This window comes from Cyclopterus lumpus, chromosome 13 (genome assembly GCF_009769545.1).
Source record: "Cyclopterus lumpus isolate fCycLum1 chromosome 13, fCycLum1.pri, whole genome shotgun sequence".
NCBI classification, from domain to species: Eukaryota; Metazoa; Chordata; class Actinopteri; order Perciformes; family Cyclopteridae; genus Cyclopterus; species Cyclopterus lumpus.
This window is the reverse complement of record NC_046978.1, coordinates 7970000-7984747: the sequence shown is the minus strand read 5'-3', so window position 1 is coordinate 7984747 and position 14748 is coordinate 7970000. Positions and strand designations below refer to the sequence as shown.

The 14748-nt window shown below is 44.5% G+C and overlaps 1 protein-coding gene across 2 annotated transcripts; it reads left to right on the top strand.

Annotated features, from left to right (window-relative positions):
• Nucleotides 1-1522: 1522 nt before the first annotated feature.
• wdr81 (WD repeat domain 81) lies at nt 1523-14371 on the top strand. 2 transcript variants are annotated; one of them, XM_034547936.1, is made up of 12 exons: nt 1523-1826; nt 2571-3070; nt 3763-7316; nt 7399-7506; nt 7638-7837; nt 7976-8157; nt 8436-8601; nt 8840-9005; nt 9182-9994; nt 10099-10244; nt 10360-10542; nt 12886-14371. In XM_034547936.1, the coding sequence occupies exons 2-12, from the start codon at nt 2709-2711 to the stop codon at nt 13210-13212; spliced, it is 6207 nt and encodes a 2068-aa protein (XP_034403827.1). In that variant the 5' UTR covers nt 1523-1826; nt 2571-2708; the 3' UTR covers nt 13213-14371. The 2 variants fall into 2 exon arrangements, with proteins under 2 accessions (XP_034403827.1, XP_034403828.1); XM_034547937.1 differs by having other exon boundaries at nt 1544-1726.
• The last annotated feature ends 377 nt before the right edge of the window (nt 14372-14748 follow it).

The window sequence follows — 14748 nt, the reverse complement described above, 5'->3', positions numbered from 1 at the left end:
TAATTACACAATCAGTGTGTGCCTAGTGTCTGCTTTTTCTCTTTATATAATTTATTTACGTTTCTCTATTTACATTTGTTTTCATTTCTGTCTATATTTTGTATACTCTGCAGTTGCATATTAGTTTGAATGGATGTATTTAGCTGTTTCTTATTGACAATTTATGAAATTGTACAGGTGAAATTGTTCAATTAATAAAAAACGATATGATTTATTTTTATTATTTCGGAGCAGGGCTGATGGGAAACGTCTGACAAACTGGACACTGCAGGAGCTGGCTAACTCCAGAGGATGGCAGTAATGCAACATCGCGGATGCCAGCTGCCTGGAAAACATTACAGCCAATTTTATTTGTTATACTGTACCGGCCACCAGGTCCATATTCTGAATTTCTATCTGAATTTTCAGAGTTTCTATCAAGTTTAGTCCTTAAAACTGATAAGGTTATTATTGTAGGAGATTTTAATATTCATGTGGATATTGATAATGATTGCCTTAGTGCTGCATTTATCTCATTGTTGGACTTGATTGGCTTCTGTCAGAGAGTACAGAAACCCACTCACTGCTTTGGCCACACCCTCGACCTTGTTCTTGCATATGGCATTGACATTGAGCATTTGGAGGTCTTCCCACAGAACCCTCTTCTGTCAGACCATTACCTCATAACTTTTGAGTTTATGCTACCGGAGTATACAACGTTAGTCAAAAGTTTCTACACCAGATGTCTAACTGACAGTGCTGTAGCTACATTTATTCTGCATTTGATTCAATACCATGTCTCAATATGACGAAGGACTCCTGTGCTAACTTTAGTTTGCCCTGGTCCAGCTCTTAGATATGCTGCTATAGGCTTATAGGCGGCTGGGGGACGTTTTAGGATACACTGAGTGCCTCTCTCTTCTTCTCTCTCTCCTTATGGAGGAACGTACGTCTCTTAATTGCACATTACTAACTCTACTTCTTCCCCGGAGTCTTTGTACCTTCTTGCCTCATAGGGTCCATTGGACCTGGCTGTGTCTGAAGCTAGTCCTGGCTCCTGGGTCCTGACTCCTTGCCCCTGCTTCCTGCATCCAGCCCCTGATCTGGGCCTGGCCTCCCTCCCAATGGCCCTGCCTCCTTCTTTGTGCCTCCTGCCTCAAGGGCCTGGCCTCATTGGTCCGGCCTCTTTCACGATGCCTCCTGCCTGGTGGGTCGGCCTCCTGCCTCCGTGGTCCTGCCCCCTGCTGATGCCCCCTCCTCACTTCTTCCTGGTTTCATGGATTGTGGAGGTCTGGATCGTGGTCCATGCCTACTACTAATTATTCATATGTCTGTCATATTCATGTAATGTGTTTATGTAACTCTGTAACTCTGTTCATCTGTACTCATGACATCTATTGCATCTGTCCATCCGGGGAGAGGGATCCTCCTCTGCTGCTCTCCTGAAGGTTTCTTCCCTTTTTTCCCTCTGAGGCAAATTTGTAATTTGTGATTTCGGGCTATACAAAATATACTGAATTGGATTGAATTGCCTTCACGCGTCACAGAAGAAGAGGCGCGTCCTCGCAGCTTCAGCAGCAGTGATCACATGAGATGAGGCCGGTGTTGTGTCACGTGAGGTGTCTCCTCTTCAACATGGCTGCAGCTAGCAGCTAGAACCAAACATCCGCTGATTGACTGTCGTCCGTCTGCTGACACGCATCAGTGAACCTCGGGGGAGCATGGTGGAAGTGAACGTCGCCCCGCTGTACGTCCTCGTGTCGTCACGTTACTGTCGCACAAACCGATCATGCGTAAAGTCCGCGGGCCACCGCTAGCTAGCTGTCAACTGCTACAAGTGGGAAGAGGTGAGCTAACGATTGAACAGTTTATGTTGTCGTGCTGTATTCACACCGGAGTTACATGTAACCAGTGTAGCTGCTCTTGTTCAGCTCCAAGTCGGTGTGTCGGTAACCCGCCTCACGGTGTGTAGGTGAGGTGTCGTGACGTTAGCGAGCTAACGTTAGCTGGTCGCGTTAAGTTAACGTTACTTCCCCATATAACGTTAGCTAGTCTTCAAGAGTTAAACTCACTTTCGCCGTTCCTACATATAACGCGTAAGATGTTGGCATTAGCTAGATAAATAACATGTACATGTGTCGTTTGAAGCTGACAGTATTGATAGTTTCGGTTTAAATGAGTATTATTGTTTTTCTTGGACGGTTTCCCTTCCAGACAGCTAACGAAAATCCATTAAAACTATTAACTTCCGGTACTGGCTAGTACGACACTACGTAGGTTTGATTGGTAAAGTTGCAGCTTAAATCACTGCACTTTGAGGCTCTTTAGTAAACTTGTCACTCGGGTATGACGTTCGACGTGTCCGTGGGGCGGAAGCAGCAGGAGGCGGTCATGTGAGCTGGGCTAGACTTCAGTGCTGTGCAATCACCAACATCACATCACTCCTTTTATTGCAGCAAGCAACCCACTTCTCACCCCTGTCGAAAACAATCTGTCATCACAGCGTTGCACAGCAATATCACTGTTGAAGCTACTATTAATAAAAAAGCTAATCTAATGTCCATTTATGCTTTTTGATTATTTCCTCAAAGGGGGAAGAGGAGATTAGGTCTGCCCCTGATGACTTTGATGCCATCCTTCATGAATATCTGAAAGGCGTCCTTGTGGGAGACAGCAAGGTGTATGCAGCGGGACATTGTTTGACTCTTAACAAGCATCGGAGACTCACCATGGATTGGCTGATGCGTGCTGTTGAGAAAGACTTGGGGGTTGACCGGCGGCAGCAAGGCCCGGGTCCCCGTCCCAGGGAGCTCACTGCCCTTGTTCCTATGCGCTGGGTGATGGGTCTGAGGGAGAGGAGGATCATGCGCTGTGCCCGCTTTGACAGCGTCAGTGAGCCAGAAATTCGCACCTACCTTCAGTGTTCCCAGGCAAAGTTGCCCCCAGGCTGGACACGAGTGTGCATTCAGGGTCTGAGAAAAAGCAAGCTGAGCTACAGATTGGCCAGAGACCCATGCCATCAACAAATAGAGTGCACGTCACAAGATTCTTATGTCAAAAGCATGCAGTATGTGTCGCAACATAATGTCAGGTAAGATACACACTTTGATATACTTTTATTCAATCTATTTTGTAAAATGTGACTGCATGTCAGTATACATTTGTACAAGTAAAAATATCCCTTTAAAAAAAGATGCTATTCCCATGACAATTTACTGTAATTCATCCAAAGAGTTTAAAGAAGATTTCTGTAATGATATTAGGTAGAGCTGAAACAATTAATTTATTGCTAAGTTGATTGGCAGATCTTGAATCTACAATAATTTTTATAAGTGATTTTTAATAATAAATTATTGATAACAAAAATAATGGATATATTAATCAGAAGTTTGAACCCTAATATCAGTGGACCTAGAAGTTCAATTGAACCGACTTGGCTTTGTGGAATATTTAATGTTTGTGTAGGTTGTTTTTTAATCTAAATGAGTTTTATTTAATTGCATTATTAACTTCGCTCGATCGTGCACTCTTAATGACAGTGGGCGGTTTACTCTTGCTTTTAGTTTTTGGAAGGTTGCTATTGTCAGAAACTTAACTATTTAGCTTGTTAATTGAATTATCATGATAAATGTCTGTTTAGTGTCTTGTTTGTTGTGAATTAAAAGTTAACACGTGTAATATATAAGTTTAAAATATAGAAATGGTGAATAATAAATGCAGCCATTGAGTTGAATATATTTGAGATGGTAAACTCAATCTGAGTCTGTCTTTTCCCCTTTTCAGGAATCTGTGGCGTGACGCTCATTCCAAACTTGTGCAAGCATATTTGGGAGCCAATGAGCAGATGCATGTTGCAGCTGTAGATGCAGTGCGTCAGGCTTTACAGAAGCTCTTCAATTCCACATTCATCTCAGCTGACAGAATGTCACCATCTCTTTCTCCAGCTAGAGAGAAGGAGAAAGAAAACTACTTGCCATCCAGTTCATCTTGCTTTTCCAAGTCCCAGTCAGACCATCTGTGTCCCAATGTTCTGCCTGCAGATTGTCTGCTGGAGACGGCAGAGATGCTCTATGTTATTCTACCTTATACTCAGTATTCACTCCATGATATTGTCTCCTTTAGCCCAGCCAAGCTCGCTAACAGCCACGCCAAAGTGTTGTTCATTCTCTACCAGTTACTAATTGCCCTACAGGGATGTCATGCAGCAGGTCTGTCTTGTGGAGAGCTCTCCCTGCAGGACATCGCTGTAGATGAGCAGCTCTGCAGTCGTCTCAAGCTCAACCTAGCCCATTATGAGGAACTGGGGCCAGAAGGGGATGCCAACAGCGATGTTACTGGCAAACTAGTGCCAAAAAGTGTTCTGCCAAGGAACAACTCATGTGTGAGCCAAGAAAACAAAAGACTTTGCAAAGACTGCTTTGATGAGCTTAAGAAGTTGGTTCTGGACTGGGTCCATGGACGAGTCAGTAACTTCCACTACTTGATGGAACTGAACAAGTTAGCAGGACGGCGAGAAGGAGACCCTAATTATCACCCAGTGCTGCCATGGGTGGTTGATTTCACTGTGCCATTTGGAAAATTCCGAGACCTCAGGAGGTCGAAGTTCAGGCTGAACAAAGGGGATAAGCAGCTGGACTTCACATATGAGATGACCAAAGAGGCTTTGGCTGCTGCAGTGGGTAATGGGGTTGGTGGAGGTGGTGTAGGTGGGGACCTTGGTGGCTCTGTAGGTGCAGGTGGTGCTGGACCGTCTGACCATCTCCATGTACCTCATCACATATCCGATGTGCTCTCGGACATAACCTACTATGTCTACAAAGCGCGAAAGACACCCAAGTCAGTGTTGTGCAGCCATGTTAGATCCCAGTGGGAGCCGAATGAATACCCAGCGAGCATGGAGCGCATGCAGAGCTGGACCCCCGATGAGTGCATTCCAGAGTTCTACACAGATCCCTCCATTTTCCGCTCAATCCACCCCGACATGCCAGACCTGGATGTGCCTTCCTGGTGCAAGTCCTGTGAGGAGTTTATTGAGGTCCATCGGCGCCTTCTGGAGAGCAGAGACGTGTCCCAATACTTGCATCACTGGATAGATCTCACATTTGGGTATAAGCTTTCCGGTAAAGAAGCTGTCAAGGCCAAGAACGTGTGCCTGCACCTGGTGGACAACCACACTAATCTGACTACCTATGGTGTAGTTCAGCTGTTTGAACAGCCTCACCCGCCACGTTTATCTCCTTCCCAGTACGCCCCAGCAGAACCTCCCCTCCTTGGCCTTGCTGCTCTTAATGTGCCTTCGCTACACATCCCTCAAATCGACTCTGTGGCTGACACTGTGGATGGACTGGTGCCAGAGTCAACAGGGTGTGAGTCCAGTGGCTGGACCATGGTAGACAGAGAGGAAGAGCTTGAACAAGGTATGGAAGCGCTGGACTCATTAGCATCCACTGGCTCATCCAGCTCTGCTTCCGGCTCTGTGCCAGTGCCGAGCATCAGTACGGCAGGAGGGAAGATGGGAGGAGAGCACACAGCACTTATTGTATCGCAGTCCCCGAGTTCATTCCCTGGTGAATTCACAAGCGGCTTCGGCCCTGGTTTACGCAGTGCCTTGTTACAAAGAGGTGGGCCAACGAACAAAAAACATGTGGAGGGGACTGTGACCACTGCCAATGCAGAGGAAATCAAGATCCTCCTCCCTGAAGGCTTCAACCCGCTGCAGCCTTTGGATGAGTTGGAGAAGTTGAACAATTTCCTGGTAAAGAGTCTGTACGCTGAAGTGGGGCATCCTGACTGCACGAGAGACGGTGTCATAATTGAATCTCTACCCTCTCTTACACAGCTCTATCAAAGAGACATGCAGGCCTTCGGTGTTCTCATCGTTGAGATATTCTACCCCTCTAAACTGAGAAGAATGAAACCAGGCACCCCCCTGAGACAGCGTTTCCAAGCCGTTATCAAGCTATGCTCTGCCAGCCTACGTGATGTGCCACTATCTTTGCATTATGCTCTTAAGACACTGCTGCTACTAGAGAAGCACTCTGGATTAGCACAAAGCGAAGAACCAGATTGCCCTCGCCCACTGCTTTTTAAATATGAACCCATCTGCGACGGTCTTCCTCCCCCAAACCCCTGCCAGTTATTGAACTCGATCATCTCGCCCTTTCCCTTCCCTTCCTATTTTGCACCACTTCATCGGTTTATCTTTTCCTACCAAGCCAAGATGGAGACCACATGTAGTCTTCAAGGAAGAGATGTTGTCTTTCACCTGTGGCAGCAGCTTGAGACACTGCTGCGGGGTAACATCACAGCCGAGGGCCTCGAGATTCTCTTGCCCTTCATCCTAGCCCTCATGCTTGAGGAGTCCACTGCCGTCTATGCTGCCTGGTACCTTTTTGAGCCCATCTCCCGAGTACTGGGTCCCAGAAATGCAAGCAAGTACTTGCTGAAGCCACTGATCACTGTTTATGAAAACCCTCACTACCTGCGTGGACGTTTCTATCTCTACACAGACTGTTTCATACTGCAGCTGATAGTGAGGCTCGGCCTGCAGGCCTTTTTATCCAGCCTACTCCCTCATGTGCTGCAGGTCATCACTGGTTTTGAGAGCTGCATCTCAGGCTCGAGCGGGGAGGCTTGCAAAGGGCTAAGGGGTGGCACATGTAACCTTGAAGAGGAAGAGGACTTTCAGTGCGGCGAGGTGCGGCCATCTTCTGGGTCTGTTAGCGGGAATATGGGAGGTGGCAGTGGGGCCAGTGGAGGAGTCGGGGGAGTGGGAGAGACAGGGATGGTCGATTACTCCTCTGGCATCAGTCTCAGTGATCAAGTGTTTCTGTCAGAGGCAGAGGACTTTCAGAATGGGTTCTATGACAATGGAGCAGGGGTGGCTGCTGGGAAACAGCAGAGCCAGAACTCTGCAGTTAAGGATCAAGACCAGGAGTCCCAAAGTGTGGGTAAACTAAGTGACAAAAGCAGCACAAGTGAGCTCTCACTGGGTGATGGAGACTCAATGCGAGATCGAGTCAGTCTCAAATCAGCTGACAGCAGCCAGGACCTGAAACAGGCTAGTGAGGGAGAAGAGGGAGGAGAGCTGGAGGAAGAGGAGTTGACTGAGACTACTGAGGGTCAAGAGGGGACAGATGACCCTACTGCTGCCAACCTGGAGCTAACGCTTTCTGGTTGCACAGAAGCCTCAGGAGTTACAGTTGCTACTCTGGAGGGTGAGTTTGTGAATGGAATGGCACTGGAACAGACTGAGAAAGGCATCGTGGGAGAGCAGGAGGAGGATGACCATGATGCATCTGATGAGTCTGGGGAGAAAGAGCAAAAGATTCTTCTAGGTGAGGGAATGATTGAGGTTTATGTAAATCATTTGTTTAATAATTGATAACTTCTAATGATTTCACTAATCTCTCCACACAGATACAGTCTGCAAAACAGTTCGGTGGCTGTCGGCAAAGCTTGGACCAACAGTGACTTCTCGATACGTCGCCAAAAATTTGCTGCGATTGCTCACAAATTGTTACATTGGTACGTACATGCAGAACATAACATAAAAAGTTTAATTAACTCATTAATACTTTTTTATATTTAGCAATATTGACAAAAGCCAAGAGGGTGACTGCTTCTTTCTTTTTCCTCATTGTGCTGTCTGCCTGCAGGGCTGGAGAAACACCAGTTTGTGGCCGTTGCATCGGAGGAGAGCGGTCTGGAGAGTGTGGGAATGGGCAGTGTGTATGAGAAGAAACCTGTTGTTGGTGACCAGACGGCTGGACCTGTGCTGGACTGTCTCATCTACATAGCTCAACTTTATGGAGAGCCTGTACTAACTTACCAGTACCTGCCTTATATAGGGTATCTGGTAAGGCAAATTACAGTAACACACACAACAACAAAAAACATTTGGCTCATTAAGCTTCACTCACGTTTTTTTTGTGGGGAAAAGACATTTGCACCAAATTACTTTTCAAGGTAAGATAACAAATATGTATGTTTCCAGGTTTCTCCACCTTCTTCGCAGCGTCTTAACACGCGTAAGGAGGCAAGTCTGCTTGGAGCGGTTGCACTTACACAGAAGATCATTGTCTTTCTCTCTGACACCACTCTAATGGACATGCTTATGAAGATCAACCAGGATGTGCTCCTCCCACTACTGGACTTGCTCACCACCCCCCGCATGGGGTAAATAACACACATTCATCCATGCACATACTCTAGATGTATGTTGAGATACAACCCATGATAGTGTTGTTCACATATTCAAACACTGCATGCCAAATAGAAGGGCAAAGGATTGTACAACATTACAAACATTAATTTGCCATTTTATGAACTGTTCATATTTTTGGAAGTGCAATGTCTTTATAACTTTTGTGTTAAATTAGAGTATAATCAGAATAATGCTACAAAAGGTCTGTCATTAGTCCTCTGCTTGGTTGTAAGCATTCTGCTGTACTCAGGTTCCCCAGCGGGGTGCAGACACGCACTGCCGTCTGTCTCAAGACACTCAGCCTGATGGCTCTCATCTGCCTGCGCATCGGGAGGGAGATGGTGCAACAGCATATGGCTGACACTCTGCGTCGGTTCTTTGCAGTTTTCTCTCTGCTGCATTTTTTGCAGCCTCAGGTATGACGCACACACGCACGCACAAATGACAAGACTGACAAACGTGATGTCAAGTTGTTTTCTAGAATGCTTTCAACAAGCACATCTATCAGAAAGAGCTTTACAAAAATGACAGTAAGGCAGATATAAATAGAAATGAGACGGAAACGTTGAATACAAACAGACAGAGGGAGGATGGTTGTTTTCTTCATGTAGTTATGTCTTTTTTGATGTGGTGATTGTCTCATTTCTAATGTAGCTGGACAGCGCCCCTTGCAGAGTTGTGGGAGAAGTCACGGTTGTGGAAGTCTGCACACCTGAAAAGACAAATGTGACATATGAGTTGGGTGTATTGGAGGAGCTACAGACTGTATTTAACCCTGAGATGGCCCATGCCTCCTACATCCCCTTCTACTGCCTCATAGGTAGAAAATCGCTCATCTTCTGCCAAATTAAAAATATAGCCGGAAGGAGGCTGTATATTCTGTGCTATATATATATATATATATATATATATATATATATATATATATATATATATATATATATATAATTTTTTTTTTTTACACTATAAATCAGTTCTGTGTTGTGATTTCGGTAGGTGACATGGCAATACGGAAACTGGTTCCCAACCACGAGCTGGTCTGGCAGTTGGCCCAGTCCTACCACCAGAGTTTGCATCAGGGGAGTTCAGAGATGTCGAAGGTGGAGCTACCCCCGTCCTCCACGGGTGTTTCCTCCAGTTTTGGCAGACGCATTGGTTGCAGCCCATTCCCTGCACCTGAGACTAACTCCACCATGATGGGAGACTCCCTCATTGAGTCGGGAACGTTTGGGAGCCACCTGGTAGGAAACCGTATCCAAGTGTTCCGGGACACTGATTATGACAGTAGCCGGAATCTGGGCTTGGCCAACTCTTGGGGACGCTCCAACCGTACCCCCCCCATCATCACCACGGCCTCCAGCTTCACCACTCCATCCTTTGGCACGGCTTCCTTCTCCTCCTGGATGACCGGCCCTACCCCAGAGGACAGTGCGCTAAAGCAGGAGCTCCCTCGCAGTGGCCGTTCTCTGCAGGGCAACTGGCTGGCCTACTGGCAGTACGAGATTGGCCTCAACCAACAGGATCCACATTTTCACTTCCACCAGATACGTCTGCAGAGTTTCCTGGGTCACTCTGGCACCATAAAGTGTTTGGCACCTCTGGCAGGAGAGGATTACTTCCTCTCTGGAAGTAAAGACAAGACTGTAAAGCTTTGGCCCCTCTATAACCATGGCGATGGAACACAGGAGGTGGAGCCTAGTGTGACGTATAACGACCATCGAAAGTCAATCTTCTATGTTGGACAGCTAGAGGCGTCGCAGGAGGTCGTCAGCTGCGATGGAACTGTGCACCTGTGGGACCAGTATACAGGTAAGATGAATAGAACTATGCATCATAAAGTGCTTAGTCACAAATGCGTGGAATGAAATAACTACTACTATTCTGTGTAACTACACTCAATCTATTTTCCTTAGGCAAACAGATCCGCTCATATGAGGCAGTGGATGGGAAGAATCCCATCACAGCTGTCACCACCATGCCAGCACCACACTCCAGCGTTGTGTTTGGCAGTGCAGATTCTATTCTCCGCTTCATCGATCCTCGCAAACCTGGATTGCAGGTAGCAATCTGCCGTACACCATCCTCCAATTATCAGAGTGTTTTCAACATAGTAAAATGTCTCCGCAATAGAGTTATTCCAGACTAGACAGTGACACATTTTCCTATGTCCCCAGCATGAATTTCGTCTGGCATACAGCAATGTGAATGCTGGCCTCATCCGCTACCTGGCAGTGAGCCCTTCAGGGCGCACCGTGGCTGCAGGTTTCTCATCTGGCTTCATTGTTCTGCTCGATGCACGCACCGGACTCGTTCTGAAGGGCTGGCCGGCTCATGAGGGAGATATCCTCCAAATGAAGGTATACTTTTTCTTTACCTTACGTCTAGATCACTGAATAGAGCTGCCTCTGGGTGACATCTTTGTCAGTAGTCAGTGAAGGGACAATAAATGGGTGGTCAGCTTTTTTTGGAAGGAAAAATTGAATAAAATGGATTCCATGAACGTTTGGCTGTTGACTGGATCGTTATGTATAACAAGTGAAGTTCTTTTGTATTTGGGCATCTTGGCCTTTAAATGGCAGACAAGAAATGAGGGATAGAGAGTAAGGATGACATGCAACAACCTGCCAAGACCTAAAGTGGGATGTTTCAACTACATGAGTCGCAGGGCAGCCCTCAAGAGCATTTCTTATTACAGGATTCATTTAAAACTGTTCTTTCAACTATTTGAAGACATAATGCAAATGATTTTTATTTTTAAAATGTATTACTACCTGCGAGAGGTTATATTAGTTACAATATATTTATTCAATGCATAAGTACATGAGTGGTTTCAGAATGGTATAAAAAAACAAACATGTGATTGGGCCATTTATAGTGTTCGATTCGCCAACAGACTAAACAATTTAAAACTCCAAGTTGGTGTATACTAAATACTTGTATGATTGTTCAGCTCGGGAGGCAAAACAGAATTATCTGATTTCCTGGATGTGAAGGAGGAACAAGTTACTGTTTTTGCTCAAGAAAATGATAGTTGGATCAAATAATGGCCACAAACTAACTTGAACCCATGTTGCACCACTTTGTGTTTCCAACCACGGGCTGATGTGTAGGATTAACGGTCAAGTTGTTGACTCAAGACGTGGATTGTGATTCAGTGTGTCACATACGTGGGCGGTCACTCTCTATGCTGTAGTCCAACTTTGTTTTCTGCCCGATAAACTTGTAGCCAAACAAGTGAACAGCTATAGCTATAGTGACTCCATGATTTTGTTGAGTTGTCAGCATGGTGTGATTTTCTGAAATAATAGGGGTTGCATTTTAAGGGGGTTGCATCATCAGTATACAATCAAATACAACAGGCCTGTAGGCTTTTACTGGAAGGAAGGTCATTTCTTTCTGTTTTGTTGTGGTTTACTTAAGACTTATAAACCAGTATATGTGGATGATGTGTTTTTACAAAATGTCTTTTGAGCAACAAGATGGGAGAGCCAGAGGAGTGGAGTGTTTATATTGTCTTCCGTTAGGAGGTTTTGGTGCATCAGCCTCAGAATCTGGTGGGTAATAAATCGCAATCAGGCTTCGGGGTAAATGGTGGAAACTTTTGGATCAGTCAGTTAATCTCTTGTCACTTGTCTTGACTCTTTTTTTTTTTTCTTTTTTTTTCTGAGTGACCCACATTACGTCCCTCTGCCTGACTCAGACCTCCTGATTGGTTGTCTAGATAAGTGTTATGGGTTGTTTTCCTTGACCACAACACACACTCAGGCTAGAAGGTGTGGCTCTACTCTTGGATGATAAATATTCCAGAAGATGATCAGCCAAGGGACTTTTGATTGTACATTTCCCAAAGGTAGTGATACTGAGTGGTGCAGAGATGGTGAAAGTTGTACCCAGCCAGTCTGTTGTCAACAGTGCGCAAGCATGAGCAAACTTTATTTAACCCCAAATTAGGTCAAGGATTGTATCTCTAGTTTTAAAGGCAGAGGTTTAGGCAAATATGGACATAGGTTACTCATTAGAAAGACCACAGTTGTGTGTGTGTGTGTGTGTGTGTGTGTGTGTGTGTGTGTGTGTGTGTGTGTGTGTGTGTGTGTGTGTGTGTGTGTGTGTGTGTGTGTGTGTGTGTGTGTGTGTGTGTGTGTGTGTGTGTGTGTGTGTGTGAAAAAGATACTCAAATAAATGTAAATGGTTGTGGGTGCAGGAACACTACTATTCATATTTTAGTCATTTTAATTAAATCTGAAGCGATGTGTTTTAGAGGTTCTGTCAGTAACTGTAGAAATAGGAGTGGGAAATGGATATGAATAGTTGGCACGGGATGATATGAACATTTTATTTCAGGACAATACATATATATTTTCTTTTATTCCAGACTCATGAGTCAATATAATTTGAAAAGTGATTGTGATTTCAAATACTATCCCAATAATCATCAAATAATGCTTAAAACTCCTGGAATGGCTATAAAACTTACTACAATTGTTTTACCTTGCATTTGGTTACCTTACATATTTGTATTGCTTTATAGATGGAACACACCATTTTTAATGAACCATTTCATAAATAAGGTTATCATAAGAAGTTACTTTTGGGGCTATTTATAATGAAACAATCAACCTATTGTGAGTATATCATGCCTTAACTAATAAGTATGTGACATCAACAGTCAGTGACTTCCTTTCTTGTGTTTTACTTTTCAGGCTGCAGAAGGAAACTTGGTGGTCAGCTCCTCCACTGACTACACAATCGCCGTGTGGAAAGATCTGGAGCACAAGCCTCTCCGCCAGTACAAGTCGCAGTCCGACCCCATCCATGCCTTTGACCTTTACGGTTCTGAGATTGTGACCGGAACAGTGGCGAACAAGATCGGGGTGTACTCCATGGCAGATATCTCCTTGAGTCCTGTTAGCAGCACAAAGCTGAGCTCGGAGAACTTCCGTGGCACTCTGACCAGCCTGGCAGTCCTGCCCACCAAGAGGCTGCTGCTGCTGGGCTCTGAGAACGGGGCCATCCGGTTACTAGCTTAGAGATGAGCATTGGCTCGCAGCTACGCTAAACACTCTTCACGTTGTTCCTGAAGACACCCGATGTCTGAGCTCTCGCTGTCCCCTGTCCCCTGTCCTGTGCTTGAGGTCAACTGTATTGGTAGGGCATTTTCTCAAAGTCGCTGTTTGAATGAAGCAGCACAAGTAAAGGCTTTGTACGGATAAGCTTCATGGCAACCAAATCTTGCCACTCTGGCTGTTGGCACTGAATTTGATGACCAAGACATGTGTGTCCCACAGTTAACATTTGTCATGTACAATGAACACCATGTTTGTTTTTAAAAAAAAAAGCCTATAGATGTATAGAAAAAGTATATAATGGGAACTTCATATTTTGACTAGGTCAGTTATTCTGTTCAAAAGAATGAATCTGAAGTCGCACTCAGGAAGGTGGAACCAGACACGGTTCTCATGTAGTGTTTACACTTTCCAAATAGATGCATAAAAACACCAAAAAAAACATTGACCTCACTGTTAGAATACATGAGTACCCAAATGCACTGATTAAACTATGCAGTATTTGTAGATCAAATAATTTGTTTGTGTAAGCGTGTTTCATAAGAGTTGTTTCACAGTAGATTGTTTATGCGCCATGAACAATAAAAGAACATTCGCTGTTTCGTCGGCAGTCTTGGTGCATCTTGTCAGCGTCGAGGCGCTTCAGTTGTTGTCACTCACCGATGCACAGCCTTTACCCTACTGCACAAGTATGGCCTAAATTGTAACTTTTAGATTCTCACCCAGATTTTAAAGATTGAATGTTTTTATCCACTAATAAATTACTTGAAGTTGCTTTGGGATTTTTAAACCATGTTTAGAGATTCTTGATTTAGCGGCCAGACCCTGTAGCAACATTACACTGAGTGTATCTAAGCAGGTGCCACTTTGGCTGGGTATGCCAGTTATTAGACTCACCACTTTCTAATTGCTCATTACAAAAGCTGACATAAGAACAGTCAATGCCAAGATGCACTGTTTTGTATGTAATCATTTATATGTAACTGCATATGAATATGTTGAGAGAAAAGTTGTAATTCAATAAGAATGTGTTTTTAAGTTGCTCCCTAGGGTGTAATGCAAATGAATATGCAGTATAGATGTATGCCCACACAATTTAAATAAATCTATCAAAGACTTCAAAGGCCATTAGCATCACATCACAAAGCTCTCCCCTTTCTATGAGTTGATCACGTTCCTACTTTTCTAATGATTTGCCCAAAGCTCGAACTGCTCTGACAAGTATACCACCCCGTTTGATATTTTGTGTTTTTTTGTAAGTGAAAGCTCAATGATCATAAAACGACAAACTTTGTTTTGGAAATAAAAATTGTAGTCGCGTATTGATAATTGATTACGATAGCTCCAGAATCTATTTGAACCATTTAAGAAAAGTCTTTGAAAACGCTTATTTATTAACTGGATTAATAAAATAATTGCTGCCATGTTTTGTGTTTGTGTTTCAGTTGTGTGTGATTCCTCTTGTGTTCATTTTTTCCCCCTAGTCTTGAATCATTATTT